Source organism: Phallusia mammillata, chromosome 6 (genome assembly GCF_965637545.1).
Source record: "Phallusia mammillata chromosome 6, kaPhaMamm4.hap1.1, whole genome shotgun sequence".
Classification (NCBI taxonomy): domain Eukaryota; kingdom Metazoa; phylum Chordata; class Ascidiacea; order Phlebobranchia; family Ascidiidae; genus Phallusia; species Phallusia mammillata.
Window position 1 is genome coordinate 10,774,344 of NC_137257.1, and position 16,788 is coordinate 10,791,131.

A 16,788-nucleotide genomic window follows, 5' to 3' on the forward strand; every position below is an offset into this window, starting at 1 on the left:
AAGTTGCGCCTTCCTATGTTAAATTAAACTTGATGTCCTTATTCTTAACTTATAACTTTAATTTTGGCGGGTAAAAATGCGAACTTTTCGGTCATCCACTTCTAGTGATAATTAACAGCCCAAATAATAAAATCTGGGGGGTTGGTTTAGTTAGACCATAGAATGTCTATGGTTAGACGCAATTTTGTTGCAAATATATTTCATTTTATTTTGATTTTGTAAATAACTTGTTTAAAACGTTTGTAGTTGCAAATTTCGCCACCATTGCAGCATGTTGTACGGTCTGCATCTGCAGTTGTATTGCAGCAGAGCATGATGCAACATAAGTACGACTGTGGTAACAGGACTGCGGAAAAATTTCAGCACGATTGCAGGGTACTATATATTCGTGGAATGCGGATTAAAAATGCGTTCGCAATTTCAGCACGATTGCAACATACATTGGTACATGTTCCAGCGTTTTGTTTGTACTATGAGGTAACATGAAACATTTTTTCACGTGACGCCGAGGGAGGCGAATATAAACACGTGAAATTTGACCAGAATGACACTGCGGTAAACAACAACGTCACAAGACCTACAGAAGGTAACGTAATGGTAATTAGACACGTTTGTTGTGGCTAACCCATGTCTGGACACAATATTTGTGTTCATTTGAGTCTAAATAGAAAATAAACTGCTATAGCGATTTTAATAGTGATTTTATTATAATGCAGAGTTCCAAAAAGGTTTTTCAGGTTGATAAATCTTTTTCAGGTGGATTTTATTTGTCAATGAAGTAAAAATAATCATGACACACACCAACGTCGCAAGAGCATTTGCTAATGGAATGGAAACAAAGGAAAAGCTTTGTGAAATAAAGGGTTAGTTTTTAAATCTGGTATTGTTCTGTTTTACTTGCCAAATGTATGCTTTTTTTCACTGTCATTATCAAGAGCATGGAAGCTAGATTGCATAAAAAGTTGTGCATTAAATGATGCAAATCAGTTTTTATAACCACACTTTTTTGCTATACTTATGACAAAATTCCATTACAGGCAGTATACCACTATGGCTTAAAGGCGAAGTGATACGAAATGGACCTGGTGAATTTGAACTTGGTGGTGATACTTTTGATCACTATTTTGATGGACATGCATTGCTACATAAGTAAGGTTTATACAATGTGAAAAAATACCGGTACTAATTTTGAAAATCATACCCACTTCAATTTAAATTTGCACTGTTTGTAAAGCATATTATTGTAATGTACAAAGTTTGTGGAATGTGTTGTTTTTGTCAGTTGATTGTGTTTTTTACCCTATAGCCAGTGATGGGATTTTTGTGAGATCAGCGAACTGGTTAGCATTACTGGTTACTGTATATGATTTTTTGTATCAGAACCAGCTGAAAAATATGACTTTTGTGATAGAACCGGCTGACAAAAACTTTGAATTCCACCACTGCCTATAGCCCTTCAGTCACCCAATTAGCCCCCCACAATTGGTCATTTTGCATGGGAGAAAATATGCAGTGTGGCTTGTATACTATAAGAATGTGTTTATTGCCGTGTTTCCCATTGTAGACCAGGGAGAACCACCCGATATCTTCAAATTTTAAAATTGAGTATATAAGTTACCCTTTATTCAGTGATGCTCAACCATTTTGCAATTGACCGCTGCATTGCAGGTCCCTATTGTGCTGAAGGCAGCAATTGTGTCCACTTGTTTTTAAAAAATATACAGTTGTAAAGAAATGTGATTTATCGCATAATATCCTAATTGTGTCAAAAGGTGCAATCTAGTTATATCACTAAACTTGACTAAACGATTTGGCAATCATTTGTGCATTTTTGGCACTCCTGCTTTAAAAGTGTGTTTTTCAAAAATTAAATGAGATTTATTTTATTGCAGATTTATAATTGAAAATGGAGTTGTGAGCTACAAAAGCAAGTTTTTGAAATCAGAATCATTCAAACACAACCATGCTCATAATCGGCTGCTGTATGGTACATTTGGTCATGCATCTTTTCCTGATCCATGCAAGAACATGTTCTCAAGGTTTTTATTAGCCCTCTTGCTGATTGGGACACAATTTAAATTTGATCTTTTGTTTTATTTTAGTCTTTTGACAAAAAATTTTGCCCTGTGTCTGTGAACAAACTAGGAAACAGATTTTGATGCTGACAAATTGAATAAAAGTGCAAGAAAAGTCATTCCATTAACAGATTACGGCCCTCATAAATAGTTGAAATATAAAAAGATCCTTGTCCTAAAAGGGATTGATAAAAACTTAATTACATGAAGTAAAAATAAACTGCTATGCTGTGGTAAATTTGGTATTTTGATGATTTATTCTATTGTGGAAAAAACATCACATTTTATTTGCAGACTCTTTACTCAAATGACTGTGAGTCCTCCTCAAGATGCATGCAATGTCAATATTGCAGCTTTGGGTGATGCACACTACACAATTACTGATGCTGGTCATGCATTCAGGATTAACCCAGAAACGTTGGAAACAGAAAATAAACTTAACTTTAAAGAGCTTTTAAACCTTCCTATAACTACGGCTCATCCACACCATGGTAAACACATTTAGATTGTTATTTGTCCATCCCTAGTAAATTTTTAGTTTTGGAAAATTGTGTTTAAAAACTGACCTTGAATGACAATATCAAGGTCAAAGCATGAGATTAAATTAAAAGTATTTTTTCCCGTTCTTATTTACTGTTTTTTTGTAATTATATGACAATAATGATGCAAAAAGAATACGGACAAAACTTTTAAAGTTGGGTCATTGCTAAAGTTGTTTTTCCTTAAGAATCTAAAAATAACCAGGACGTTTGTTTACCGTAAATCCGTGCAAACGCGCTTGTGAGGACCCATTCGTTTTTGCTTGCAAAAACAATCATATGTGTAGATCAAATGATGGGTATAGTAAATTGGTAAATATCGTATAGAATATATAAAATGAAAGTATATCAGAAAGCCACCTCTCTAGTTATTTTTTAAACCTTTAATCTTCACTTTACTTGCATGGTCTAAATTAGTCAATATATTCAAATGAATCAGGTTAATTGCATGCTGATTAATCAAACAATTTGGGTAATTTCATAACTATTGTGGTCCTGACAATGTTTTTTCATATTTGTAAGAATTGCTCAGGTAATCATGCAGATTTTGAATGATGTATGTAATGAAACAATTACATTCGAAAGTGTAAGATAAGATAATAGCAAGAAAAGTAAAAACAATTAGTTTTTTTTTACCATGAACATACAAAATTTGACAATCTTTGACTTAAAGGATAAAATGCATTATTTATCACCATTCATAATGTTATATTATTTTACCAGACGCAAATGGTGATTATTTTAACATTGGAACCATGTTTGGTGCTAATGCATGTTATTGCATTGTAAAAGTTCAATCGTGTAAGTTTGCTGAAGTGGACCCAATGCAGCAGTTGGAAGTTCATTCTAAAATACCTCTTGATGACCAATTTCAACCAACATATTTCCACAGGTCAGGAATAATGAAATATAAACTAAACTAATGGTTGTCAAGAACCACTATAAAAAGGCATAAATGTACCAGCATTAATAACATGTCACTTATAAATAAGTTTATTTGTTTTATTACGAAGATGGTAGCAGTTAATTTACAAGCTAAGACTATATAGAAACGGGATTCATGAACCTGCTTTAATCCTATTCCTACATCTAAGTTATTCAATAGAGTAGTCTATTATTTTTTTCCATTTAAATTGCCTGGATAACTTTATATTAGTCCAAAGTGTACTAATAGCATGAATATGTACTTTGTGTGTGTGCTCTATCTTCCGGCGCCTGAAACTATCCGGCAGGGTTTCTTTCGGTGGTTTCTTTTCCTGTCGAACCCCATCCTCTTTTCCTAACACGGGTGGTTAGTTTATAGGGCCCCCTTGACTGGTTCCACCAACGTCCCACCCCCAGTCGTTTTTACTCTCAATGCACCAACCTCACTTTTTTGTGAGCCCCAGACACTTAACACCTTATAACAGGGGCAGGCAACATACGGCCCGCGGGCCGGATCCAGCCCGCGACGGGATTTTGAGCGTCCCGCAGACAGTTTCAGGTCTTACATGATAATGTGGCCCACGGCCACAGTCTGCCGCAATTCCCCCTATATGCCTACTGCGTCAAATTATAGTTGTAACGGACAGATACGCTCCCCAATAGCAAAAAACATTCCCGCCGTTGTTACCATTGCACCATACGTCCATTGTTACGACATAACTGCAAACCATTTGTGTGGCCTGCTTTCACGGTTTCCTTTGTTTCCACACATGTAGCCTAGTTAGTGTTTCAGCAGTATCTAAGTCTGTGGTGTATGCATTAAATTTGCTGAGGTGAATATTTATGTTATATCAGTTAGATTGTTTGGACTGTATTGTATTTGTGATGTTCTTGAATGTATTTGGTTTAGGTGGTCAAAAATCCGTTTTAAATCACTGGATAAATACGCGATTAATGTATCGATTCAGGAATCCAGCCCGCCAAGTACTTCATTTTCTCATATCAGGACCGCCGACTGGAGAAGTTGCCCGCCCCTGCCTTATAATGACCGTGTAGCTGCAGCGCGCTTAGCTATCATCCAGCAATTGTGACCTCCACTTTTTTGCACTCCATAATGTTCCAATGTTCCGCTGCTATTTGCGACTTGGTGATTGTTTTAGTGCAATTGTGTTGCTATGTTGTCTTTCACCAAGCGAAATAAACTCAACTCAACTCAACTCAACTCATTAGTCTCTTAAAAATTGATGGCTGTTGAACAACATTACAAAGTTTTCAGGCCAAAAGCTTACATGTTGGTCTTGGACCTTCATTATATATGTATATAGAACCCAACAAGAGTGTTTTTTGCATTTTTTAATTGTGTAATTTTCTTGTTGTCAATCTTTTTAATACCCAACCAAATTTGGAAAGTAATACCAATCTTGTATTAATTTCACAGTTTTGGTTTGACAAGAAATCACATAGTTCTTCATGATCAAAATTTGAGGATAAACATTTTTAAACTGCTTGCCAGTGGATATACTTGGAACAGTATTTTGTCATGCATGGTGGAAGACCTGAAAAGACCATCAATTGTATGTTGGTGTCTTGAATAATGTGCTGATTTTTTTTCCTTTCTTGCCACTTGTGCATGTTTAGCACTAATGTTTTGATATATTAACTCAAAAAAGCTGGTAGACAAATTGTGCTAGGTCCTAGCAGCTAGGAAAAGCCAAATGACATGATCAAAATTTGTATGAAAGTCTTATGTTTCAGTTTCATATTGTTGAGAAAGAAACAGGAAAACAGATTCCAATTAAGTTTGTGGCGAAAGCAAAGTTTTGTTTTCACTTCATAAACTGTCATGAGGTTGAAGAGAATGGAAAACATTTCTTAGTTATCGACATGATTGCCTCTGACAAACCCAACACCGGATGGAATTTGTGGTAAGTAAATTGTGATCCACATAAAATATACAATCAAATTTTGGATGAAAACCCACTATTCATTTTTTCAGGTCTGTAGAAAAACTGAAAAAGGGTGAGATAACTGCGCTGCCAGAAAACATGACCAAAGCCATCCGTTTTTTGTTGCCATTGTCAACAGAAAGTCTTGTTGTGGGTAAGAATTTTCCCACATACATTATCAACTTAAGTGTAGTGGGTTGCATCTATTTAGGCCATCAATAACAAAATAGGTTAGCAATGTTTTTGCCACTATATTAATACATTTGGTTCCAAGTGCACTAAACCAAGAGGTGTGCAACATACAATGCACAGGTTCTTCAAATGTGCCTCCTGAACTAAAAGCAGTTGGACAATTGTATTCTCGATTAACCAAGAAAAGACTGAAAACATACAGATAACACTTGCTTTACATGTATATACATATATTTCAGGTCAAGCAGTAACTTCGTTTGGCTGTGAAGCTTCTGCAAAGCTTCAAGAAGATGGAAGTGTTTTTCTAGAACCAGAAATTTTGAGCCGCAATGCTCCATCCAGCATTGAACTTCCCAGAATCAACTATGCATATAATGGTTTAAAATACAGGTAACATATTGTATCAAATACATAGTGTAGAATAAAGCTTTGACACATAAAACAAATTTAAATTTGAAATAAAATACCAATTTGATGGCTGGTTAGGTTAAGGATTTTATAAACAATAGCTCTTGCTTTAAGTACAGGTAAAACAAAAACCTAGAACTGACCCTTTGCTGCAGCTTTTAAAACATCAAGGTTAAAGGCCCGTTCACACCGGACGTAGCGAAGCGAAGTTGGGCGAAGTTGAGCGAACCTTTCGCTACAATGGATTTCAATGGGACTGTTCACACCGGACGCAGCCTTCGCCCGAATTCGCGCGAATTCGGGCGAACTCGCCGAGGTTTCGTGAGCGTAGTGAAAAAGTTGGGCGAAGTTGAGCGAAGTTGGGCGAAGGTTCCTGTACAGTCATAAATTTTAGCTAGAAACTTTGCCCAAAACTGTACAGTAGGCTGGATGAAGGTTTAAAAGTAACGAGTTTTTGTTTGTCAGTGAAAAAGCACAGTTGGCAGTTTTAAAAAATGTAAAACTAGTAGTTTATCTTTTTAAATAGATAAAAATCCTTTTTGAATTTGAAGCAAGTGTTTTAAAACAAATCGCAGTCAATGTAAAAAATTAAATAATGAACGTATAGTCACTGTAGTTAACTAATATGTGTACGTGAGCAGACCTGCAGCTACAAGAAAAAATATCTGTGATATTAGTTATGAAAACTTATGTTTTGTTTAGCAGGTACAATAAAGACATTTATTTGTAATATAAGCCAGGTATTTTGTCAAAATAAAACTTCTTTTAAACTAGTTTCAATGTATGTAAAGTAAGCTGTATCTTTCTGGTTCCCTATGACCAAGGATTCCCATGTCTGACTTGATTGGATTTACCAATACCATATGTAAGTTTGTATTTTGTAGTAACATGTTTGATATATAACTGTATCACTTATCAGTATAACTTTTGCAATGTGTTAAAATGTTGGCATTAGTATACTTTTTGCCTTGTCATTCACATGCTGTCCTATCAAATGTTGGTAGATTTTGTGGCCTAGTTTTGTTTGTCATGTGCAGTAGGAGAAAATAATATGTAAAAAGTAGTTTTAATATGTATAAATACTATACCACTATAATCTTTAACACTTAAATACTCTTCAAAACTACAGTGTTGTTATTTAGATGTAACTCAAGATCCTGAAGTGTCATTACTTGATCAAGGAAAGTGAAACTAAGTCTACACCAAGGCCCATGTTGGGAGTGTACTGGCTTTGAAACATCAGAAACTGCTATGCCAATAAAAAAATATATATATTCAGTATTTCAAATGGTTTGTTGTTAGTTATGATCCCAATAAAATGTTTCTGGCTATTTCATTTTGTTTCCATGTTGAAAATAAAAAGTTACCATGAAGTTTTGCATGAAAATCCAGGTATTCAATCGGGAACAGGACAGAAATTGTACTTAATAAACAGTAGTTGGTACTGGTATTGATAACATATGTTTAATGACATATAGAATCAGGATATAGCAATGTGTAGCAAAGAAAAAATCACAAAACGTTTTCCTCAGGCATTTTAGTGATTCAAACATTTTATTACTGTACAGTAGACATGTACATATGTACAGGGAATATGACGTCACAATGTCAATTAATTCAACAGTAGTTAAATAAATATGATTTATTTTTTTTATTGACGAATAAACATTCAATGGCATTTATTCATTTAGCAAACTGTGTTTTGTGTATACGACGTTTCCTAAAGAAGTTGGCCGTTCGCCCAACTTCGCTACGCTATGTCCGGTGTGAACACCCCCTTCGCTCAACTTCGCCCAACTTCGCTACGCTACGCTACACTACGTCCGGTGTGAACGGGCCTTAATGTTTCTACGTTCACTGACATGTAAACTGTTTTATTAATCACAGGTACTTCTACACTATTGGACATGAGAAAGTTTTTCCATCAGATCAATTGGTTAAAGTGGACATAGAAACCAAACAGGCAAAAATATGGCAACAAGAAGTAGGTTAATTTTTGTTTATTTTAATCATACTGATAACATTTCTCAAAGGTTTTATAAGTTTATCCAACAACTATTTGTTTAAGTGACATCACCATTGAATTTTTTTTAATTTGAGCAAAAAGATTTTACTAGGGATGGGCCAAACCAAGCCTGGACGCAAAAACTCAGTAATAATACTTGGCCGACCAGTTGCCGGAATTAAGCTGAGCATTAAAAAACCAATTTTAACCTTAATTTAAAGTATGCGGTCACTGTGACATCCTACTTGACTACTTGCTTATTGCACAACAGGCAAGTCACAGGCTTGTAAACATCACAAGTGTTTTTTAATTATTTGCAGTTATTAAACAAAAAACTAGGGTTGGGCATTTGACCGGTCAAATAAAATCTGGTCAATTGACCGGTCAAATACTTGTCAAATAGGTCAAATATCGGTCAAATACTATTCCCATTATTAAATTGCAATTTTAGTTAAAAGTTGGAAGTTTAATCTTCTTCTAAACCATAAGTAATGGAAATGAAGGTTTCAACTCATGTAAATTTGTTTGTGAAATAGGAAATGTTCAGTTTATATTATATTACAGACTTTTCCGACTGCATTGCATGCTTCATTTCATCAATGGCCCCACCTGTGTGTCTGTAATTTTCATTCAGTAATCACATTTGTGAACTGGATTCTCATAATATTCTATATACATCAGATTAAAGTCTAATTTTGACTGAGATTTAACTGCAAAACTCGCTTATCCTGCTTAAAATCGTAATTTATGCTGTTAAGCTGTTGTCCATTCATGACAAAAAAGGAATATACAAAAGCTTGATATGTACGTACTTTATCCCAATAAGTACTGAACAGTAACTTATGTACAAAAATCTATTCTGGGCAATTATAAGCTAAATATATAGCTACAAACAATTTTTGGATCAACTGTAGAAAAAAGGACTGTGGGCCTACAAGTTTACACAGATGGTTTAAATTACTTAGATTTTTTATCTGTCAGTAAAAATGTGCAACATTTGCAAAATGCCTAAGTAAATACCAATGAACTAACTTCCCCTCATGGACCTATCACACTCAAATTTATTAAGATAAAACGGTGCTAGAAGTGATCCATGTTTTTTAATTGCACTGGAAACCTTGCAAAGTTTGCCATAACGTAAATCAGATCTTAATTTCAAATGAAAAGTATATCCTAATTGTTATGGGATTTTTTTCAAATGAACAAAACACATCTACATTAGCTTAAAAATCACTTATTAATACAAGAGTATGCCCTAAACTGTTCTACCTGAGGGTTATTAGAAATAAATTACCCTTTTCAACAACCAAAAAGCAAGTCCAAGAAAATTTACCACATTTTATTTTTGAAATTAAAAATAGTATTTGACCAGTTAAATAAAGTGCTGTCAATTGACCGTATTTGACCGGTCAATTGACCGGCTTGCCAACCCTACAAAAAACATATATGTTTCTGAAACATATTGTTTCACTTACATTGTCTTGTCTCATATGTTATGCAGAAGTTGCTATTACAGCCTAAATATGGCCCTGGTGACTAGATACAGGACTTAAAAAGTAAAAAAAAACATATCAGGAAAAATGTTGCAATACACTGTGTGTGTTCAACAGAGCACTGTGCTCGGTGCTCAATCAAACAGAACACTTGCAGTTTGGGCCTATCACTAGTTATAACCTATTTTGCTTAGCATACACACTTATTTGAATTAATATCTTATTTTTAACAGAATTGTGTTCCTTCTGAACCAATATTTGTGGCCAAACCTGGCTCCACTGCAGAGGATGATGGAATCCTTCTGTCAACTGTAATCAATTTGGAGCAAGGAAAGCCTGTCTTTATGGTAATTCTTGATGCAAGCGATATGACAGAAATCGCAAGAGCTGAGGTATAATTGACATTATCATAGAAAACAGCTGTTTTACTGACTATCGTGATTTGCCAATAACATTTGGTTGATGAGTACTTCAATAACAAAATTTTTAGTTTTGCAATTAAATTTATTTTGCGTAAAAAAGCATCATGACAAAGTAGTTGTTTTGTTAGAACACCAAATTGATAAGGTTGATAATTGTTTTGGAATTTAGAAAGGTATGTTAGTGTGTGAAAACTTATTAGGTAAATTATGGGACAAAGTTTTTGATGTTTTTCATGTGTTCCTAACAAAATTTATTCTGAGCCACCTTTAATAAAAATATACTGTTTGTGTATGAAAGTACCTTAAGGTACTGTGTTCAGATCAATGTTCATACTATACATAAATTTACATGAGATAAGGTTCATGAAAATTAAGTTTTGCTGTAAAAGTTGTGACACTGTTTATTTTCAATTGTGCTCTCAGGTCATATGTCCCACTATAGTTATGTAACCTGGTATGTTTCAACAGGTGGATACAGTTGTTCCATTTCCGCTGCATGGAATATTCAAAACCAAGCTGTAGAGTGTAGATGATGAAAACTTAGGTGTATATGCCTTTGTAAAACTCTAATGCAAACAGATTTTTTCTGATGCAAACAGTATTCATTTTTGTTGTTGCACTTTTTATAATGTTGTAAGACAGTGGTTCTCAAACTTTTTTTGTTGCGACGCCCCTGGACAAGTTTTTCTGGACTTGCGACGCACCAGCAAATAAAAGTTAATGAGGAAACTTATTATTAAAGTCGGGTTTATTGATACAACAACAAAAAGCCACAAAACAAAACTTTTTTGCGACGCCCTTGGAAAATTGAAACTACGCACCAGGGCGTCGCGACGCACAGTTTTTTTTTTTGTTTACATGAAAAATGAAATAATTGTTATTCCTACCTATTTCTACTTTTTTTTAACTGTGTTTTTAAAAATCAATAAACATTTTATGCACTGCATGTCTCGTTTTAGCTTTTTATGGCATGTGACCCTCATACCTTACACATATTCAAACACAGCAGACACACAAATTGGTCTGAATACTTTGTTCACTTTTTCAGTACACAAGCTTAAAACAGTGATAAATTCTGAAAATACACAAGTATCAATATAACAAAATGAAATTTGAACACAGTGAGACTATTCCGCATAAACATATTCAAAGCAGATTATAACATACCCAGCTTCGCACATTTCCTTGAAGTGGTATTACACAATGTAAACATAACTGTTTACTATTGCGGTTACTACAGTTCCTGGAAGTGCTTTCTTGTTAAGGTGATTTATTTGTCCTTACATTTTCTGGACAATTCATACTGGCTGTTATTTGAAATGCAGACCTGATATGCTGGTTTGTTATTTGAAAAAAAAAAAACTACTTTAAATAATCAATCTGAACAGCATGAATTTTGGAGCAATATAGACATAACCACTGGGCCCAAAATATAGCATGAATTTTTGAATGGAAGTAGACTATTAAGTTTGTTCTTAGTGATTTTCACTATTACTTGGGGTGAAATACATGAGGTTTAGTTATAATTCTGTAAACTTGCAAAGTTAAGCATGTAATAACGAGCTTTGATAACATTCATGTGGGAAGGATTCATGATGATAGCACTTGTAGAGTAGTAGAGTAAAGCACCGTAAATAAGCAAGTAAGAGTGCAATAATACATTGGAATCGCTAAATCAAATGGAAAGTGTAAAAGTGCACCAAAAGGGGGCTACGTCAAAACAAGACACACACAAAAACTACTCAGGGATTGACGGGTGAACATTATGTTTTTAATTTCATTTACAAATTATTTTTTTAAATGCATTTAAAAAACGTGTCGTCGTTTTTTTTGAACAGCTTAATAGTAGAGTGCAAATAAAGTTACCATACTGAAATTTCACTTTTTTGTTTAAGTTTTTTGTTAAATCTGTGCTTGCCTTGTGCTAAAAGTGCATGAAATGTTTTCATACTTTCTATTCAAATCCAAAAAAATAATCTTTGCAAATATTTTTGGAAAACTGGGGTTTACCCCAATGCCCCAGCTAATATGTGTGGAATTGGGATAAGCGTCACAAAATAACTACAGGTTTAAGCCAGGGTGGACGGAATAGGAGGCAATTTCCTGAAATTTGAATGTTCTGCATGTAAAACATCAAGTTTTGTATTATTATATAAAGGTGGCAGGGGCCTGACTTCATTGCTGTTTATAGACTTTTTTGAATGCCCTTTGTTTCTCTTTTTTCGGCGAACAGGCACATTTCTCTACAAAAAATACATGCGGGAAAGTTAGTGGTGTTAAATATAAAGCAACTATACAATAGAACTATTTACTTCATTGGCATCAGGCACAGTGTGTGGCAAATCTCTTTCCTCAGTTGCAGAGACAGCCAACTCAGTTTGCAATTGATTTGAGTTGTTACTGGTGTTAAGAATATTAGAAAAGTTGACTCGAGCAGAGACTACCACACTCTCATCATTGACATATGTATTGTTTAGATGTGTATGTGTTCCAGTATTGTCTGTTGTATTGTATACAGTCCCTTTGTTGCCTTTTAACAAAGCATGTTTTGGGATGTCTTTGTCTACGATTTCACTGACTGCTTTTACATTGGTGTGTCTTGGTGTACTTGAATTGGCTTCTTCGTTTACACCTGTACTGTCCAGTGGGTCGTTACATATTGTTCCGTTTTCCATGCTCGGTGGTGGTGCTGTCTGTTGGTCAGTTTTCTTGCGGTCAGTTTTGGCCATACTCTTCTTAATGTACTCATAGGTTGTCATATTTCGATAAACTGAAAAAAAAACATGAGCTGAAAAACAACCAACATGACAAAATGTAAGATACATTTTAATTTTAGTTGCTAGATAATGAGCTACCAGCAAGTAAAGTTGTAGCCTAGAGTAAATGTTTTTGTCATATTTGTCCTAAAGTAGATTGTGCAAATGATTGCCTGTATTCTTAATAGAGTTTGCATGACAGTTAGGGAGTATGTTGTTTAACTAGGGAGTGAAATAGCAAAATAAAAGTCATTTTTTTTCTCATTCACAACATTGCATCATACACTTCAAAGCATGCCACACACTCCTCACATGCATAAGACAGTGTTTTTGAAGTTTTATCAACATCTTCTTCCAACAATCTACAGTGTTTATTGGAAAAAAAACATTTCAAATAGAAATCAACACCTCAAGTAATTCCATATTTCAGTATCTATTCAAATTTTCGAGTTATGTGGTTAGGCAGAAGGTGATAAACCAAACGATTTTCTCTACAAGGTGGTGAACAATTGTTTGCGATACAGTTTGAATCAATAATAAGATTAACAAGATCAGCAGCAATCGTACACATGTAATACAATGAAAACTACTCATAAAATATGCAGGAAGTGCATAATGCACTGGCACTCATTGGTTTGCTAACATTATTTGAAACAATAAATATTTAATGAGTTGTTAACAAAAACAAACCCAATACGAGTAACATTTTAACTGGAGAGCTAGGGTAAATATGGTCATGAATCCCCAAAACGGACTAAGAATATTGTACATAAAAAAACAAGCGCTCAAATGATGTTGTTTAAAAATCAATTTAAATCTGAGCTATATTCACGTTACATTGTTGATAAAACAAGTCATGCCCCAAATAAGATTTTACCAAATCCTAATTGCAAATTAAATCTTTTTATTACCCTCAGTAGCAGATAATTAGTATATATTTCAGAATGTGCAAAAAACAGACTAAATTTCTTGTCTTGTTTATACTTACCCAAAAGCATATGGAACGAAAAAAGTTGAAGTAGCAGTATGATGATAAGAACCACAAGAATCATTTTGATAGCAATGAAAACTTCAAAAGTGATTTGGGTTGCATTGTTGGTTGATGAGCTGCTCCACCAAACATCTGTGATCACAAGATGGGCACTATAAGTTATATATTTTTTTTTTCCGCAATAGTCACCCCCAACCTATTGCCCTTTTTGGAATAACAGACTCCAGGTTAGGGACATCTTTTCTGACACAACATTTAAAATAAACTGATAGAAATGCGTCATAATTATCAATAATAGTAAAAAATGCACACAAAACACACAGTAGTCTTTTTTTGCTTTCAAAATTTCAAGTTATTACAAATTAAAATAATAACCTGTTATGCTTTTAATATAAACCTTCTCTTATTTTTATTACACATCTTAATTTAACTTTAACATCACTCTTACCTTGATTAAGCCACTGAAAACCCTGAACAGCATTTATAAAAACAAGCAAAGAAATTACCATCATTCCAATTGATTCAATAAGGCCCGTGAAAATTAAAACTAAAAAGGCTCTGTGAAAAAAAAAATTACGCAAGTTTAAAAAATTTGATGGCAAAACAATAAGAAGTAAGGAGTGGGTCTCTTAACAGGCCTAAAATCTATGTTAAAAAAACGTTTTTGCAGCACACTTTGCAGGCTTAAAACACATGTAATTTAGTGTTAAAAGTGAGATTGCAGTGGGCAACAAATTGGATCAAAATGGGGTTGCAGTGTTGTCATGGATACCCAAACTTCATTACCAATCAAACTTATAACATGTGCACTCATGTATATATAGTTAAAGGACTTGTGAACAATATTTATTACAACCTGGTAATTTTTTTTTCTTAAAACAAAAACATCAATTAAAATTCACTAAGCCACATGTTTGCTTCAAGTTTAGTAGAAATGTGGAACAGAAGTACCTGTAGTTTTTCTTCCCAACACAGTTATTTAGCCATTTGCAGTGATGGTCAAACACTGCAACACACTTGTTACAGGCACTACAATGCTTGCTTTGCACACCTCTAAAAAACAATACACATTAAACAATAGGCATCTTTAAATTACAGGTACAAACAATATTATATTTTCTGCAATGCAATCTAAACATGCCCAATTTGTTTGCACTTTTTGATGAGTGGCATTGACAAACCACAGCATAGTGTTTTTTATGAACATTTGAGCGCATGGTTCACCAATTAATTATCTATTGTTTTGTGTTCCATAAAATTTTAACATGGGGCAACCAATATTGCCTTGGTGGTTGTTCAGTGCAAATGTGTTTTTTTGCCACGCAATATAAACTCAACTTAACTTTCCATTCTACCTAAAAAATTTCAACAGGAAAACAATATAAACCAATCCTTTAAGTCGGGGACTTACATGAAGAAGTGATATGACCCTGAATTCAGTCACTAATTTCAAAATTTTAAGGCAATGTTTCCCATTAGGCTTTAAAAGCATTAATTGGAAATATATATGACAAAGAGCATAACAATGCCATTCAATACTCAATACTTACACAGGAACTTCACAAATATGGCAATAATTATTTTCTATAACATGCCGGTGTTGTGATCGATCAAATTTTGGCATTGGTCCATTAACGTTGTTTATTCTAGCTTCAGCATTGTCATCAACAGGGTTTATTGTGGTTGCAACAATTAAAAATGTCAAATGAACAACATATCCAACTCCCATACACTACAAAAATAAAAAAAATCAATTTACTCAACCTCTTTTATTGTATGTGTCCCCATTGTTACAATAAAATCTATAATAAGACAGTGGAAAGATAGATGTATTTAAGACAAAACTCTTTGTTATCAGGCAGACAAGAACAAGACATTTTCGCTTGTATTAAGGAACATTTCTTGACCTCCAACTCTTAAACACACTGTGTGGTCATACTAATCCAATTTTCATATTTTAACAAAAAAGATTTTTTTAAAATCCTACTGCGTAAGCTGCAGGCCAGGAGCTTGCTGGAAGCGCAATGATTTCAACTCCAAAAGTCATCAGGGCACAAACTGCTTCCACACCCCATGCCAAAATCTGTAAACAATTCCAATTGTAATTTTTTTAGCTGCAAAAGTTTCATATGAAAAAACAGCTATTTGTCAAAAAAAAAACAAGATTGAATATTATATATCTATGAACAGGTGACTGCAGTGAGCATGCTCACTTCCTTTGATTTACTGTTGGAGAAAGTTGTGCAAAGATTTTGATAAAACAGAAGCATTTTTTTGTTAGTAAAAGAAAAAAAAACTCTAATCATGCAGCAGTATGAGACCAAATTCAGTGGTTAAAGGTACAGTAGGCATTGTTGATTCTCAGATCTTGTAACCTCCTAATTAATAATAAATGTGGAAGTGTAAAACTTTTGTACCTGTAAACCGTTTAAAGGCAAATGCCATCCATTTATTCGAGGGAACTTTTCACCTGTATCACCAGTTTGTGCCCTTTTGCCATTATAACGACACATATAGTTTTTTTGTGGCAACAAATTCAGTACACTTATTTGAATACACACCAATTTTAATGGGAAAATTAACAGTGTTTTGAGTCACTTGTCATTCAAGATTCAACTACATGATTCTGTAAAAAGCAAACTTTTTGAATAAAATGTATTGAAACTTTGACATTATGCAAGATGATGTCCTACTCCTAACTTTCATTGTTAAAACAGTGTGTTTTGTCTTCCTACAGTCTTACACCATAATGAATTAATGATCAACAACCTTTGTAAACAAAAATCCCCAACGCCTAGAGACCTCAGTCCAGATTAATAGAAATAGTATTAAAAATACAGTGATTTTTATAGTTTCACGCAAAATGCAAAAACAAGCAATTTTAAACAAGCATGCACAACTAGTTACAAAAAGGTGAATTTGAGATTTCAAACCTAAATCAGAGACCGTTTAGTTTTGAAAAAATATAATTGGAATAGTGCTAAAACTTAAATCGGTTTTATTGCAATGTGCGAGCATGACTATGCATATATTTGTT

The 16,788-nt window shown here is 34.0% G+C and overlaps 2 protein-coding genes across 3 annotated transcripts; one reads left to right on the top strand and one right to left on the bottom strand.

Annotated features, from left to right (window-relative positions):
* The first annotated feature begins 301 nt into the window (after window positions 1–301).
* LOC145232114 (all-trans-retinyl ester 13-cis isomerohydrolase-like) lies at window positions 302–10,950 on the top strand. The gene is made up of 13 exons (XM_080096626.1): window positions 302–586; window positions 757–863; window positions 1,038–1,149; window positions 1,893–2,039; window positions 2,370–2,566; window positions 3,338–3,506; window positions 4,977–5,112; window positions 5,294–5,463; window positions 5,535–5,638; window positions 5,916–6,066; window positions 7,972–8,068; window positions 9,816–9,974; window positions 10,473–10,950. Exons 2-13 carry the CDS (start codon window positions 791–793, stop codon window positions 10,524–10,526), a joined length of 1,569 nt encoding a protein of 522 aa, XP_079952752.1. The 5' UTR covers window positions 302–586; window positions 757–790; the 3' UTR covers window positions 10,527–10,950.
* Window positions 10,951–11,022: 72 nt separating this feature from the next.
* On the bottom strand, window positions 11,023–16,400 carry LOC145232116 (palmitoyltransferase ZDHHC11-like). 2 transcript variants are annotated; one of them, XM_080096627.1, is made up of 8 exons: window positions 16,169–16,400; window positions 15,739–15,834; window positions 15,302–15,483; window positions 14,703–14,804; window positions 14,200–14,309; window positions 13,749–13,883; window positions 12,317–12,774; window positions 11,023–12,247 (listed from the first exon to the last, which is right to left on the bottom strand). In XM_080096627.1, exons 1-8 carry the CDS (start codon window positions 16,262–16,264, stop codon window positions 12,074–12,076), a joined length of 1,353 nt encoding a protein of 450 aa, XP_079952753.1. In that variant the 5' UTR covers window positions 16,265–16,400; the 3' UTR covers window positions 11,023–12,073. The 2 variants fall into 2 exon arrangements, with proteins under 2 accessions (XP_079952753.1, XP_079952754.1); XM_080096628.1 differs by having other exon boundaries at window positions 12,180–12,774; window positions 16,169–16,399.
* Between the last annotated feature and the right edge of the window lie 388 nt (window positions 16,401–16,788).

Bases quoted from the DNA above. Each gene is read 5' to 3' on its own strand.
- LOC145232114 (XM_080096626.1), top strand. From the start codon at position 791: ATGACACACACCAACGTCGCAAGAGCATTTGCTAATGGAATGGAAACA. The intron at 2,567-3,337 runs GTAAACACATTT...TTATTTTACCAG, and splicing joins TACGGCTCATCCACACCATG to ACGCAAATGGTGATTATTTT. The intron at 6,067-7,971 runs GTAACATATTGT...TATTAATCACAG, and splicing joins TATAATGGTTTAAAATACAG to GTACTTCTACACTATTGGAC.
- LOC145232116 (XM_080096627.1), bottom strand. From the start codon at position 16,264: ATGTGTCGTTATAATGGCAAAAGGGCACAAACTGGTGATACAGGTGAA. The intron at 15,484-15,738 runs GTAGGATTTTAA...TTATTTTTGTAG, and splicing joins CCTGGCCTGCAGCTTACGCA to TGTATGGGAGTTGGATATGT. The intron at 12,248-12,316 runs GTAAATAGTTCT...TATTTTTTGTAG, and splicing joins CTGTGCCTGATGCCAATGAA to AGAAATGTGCCTGTTCGCCG.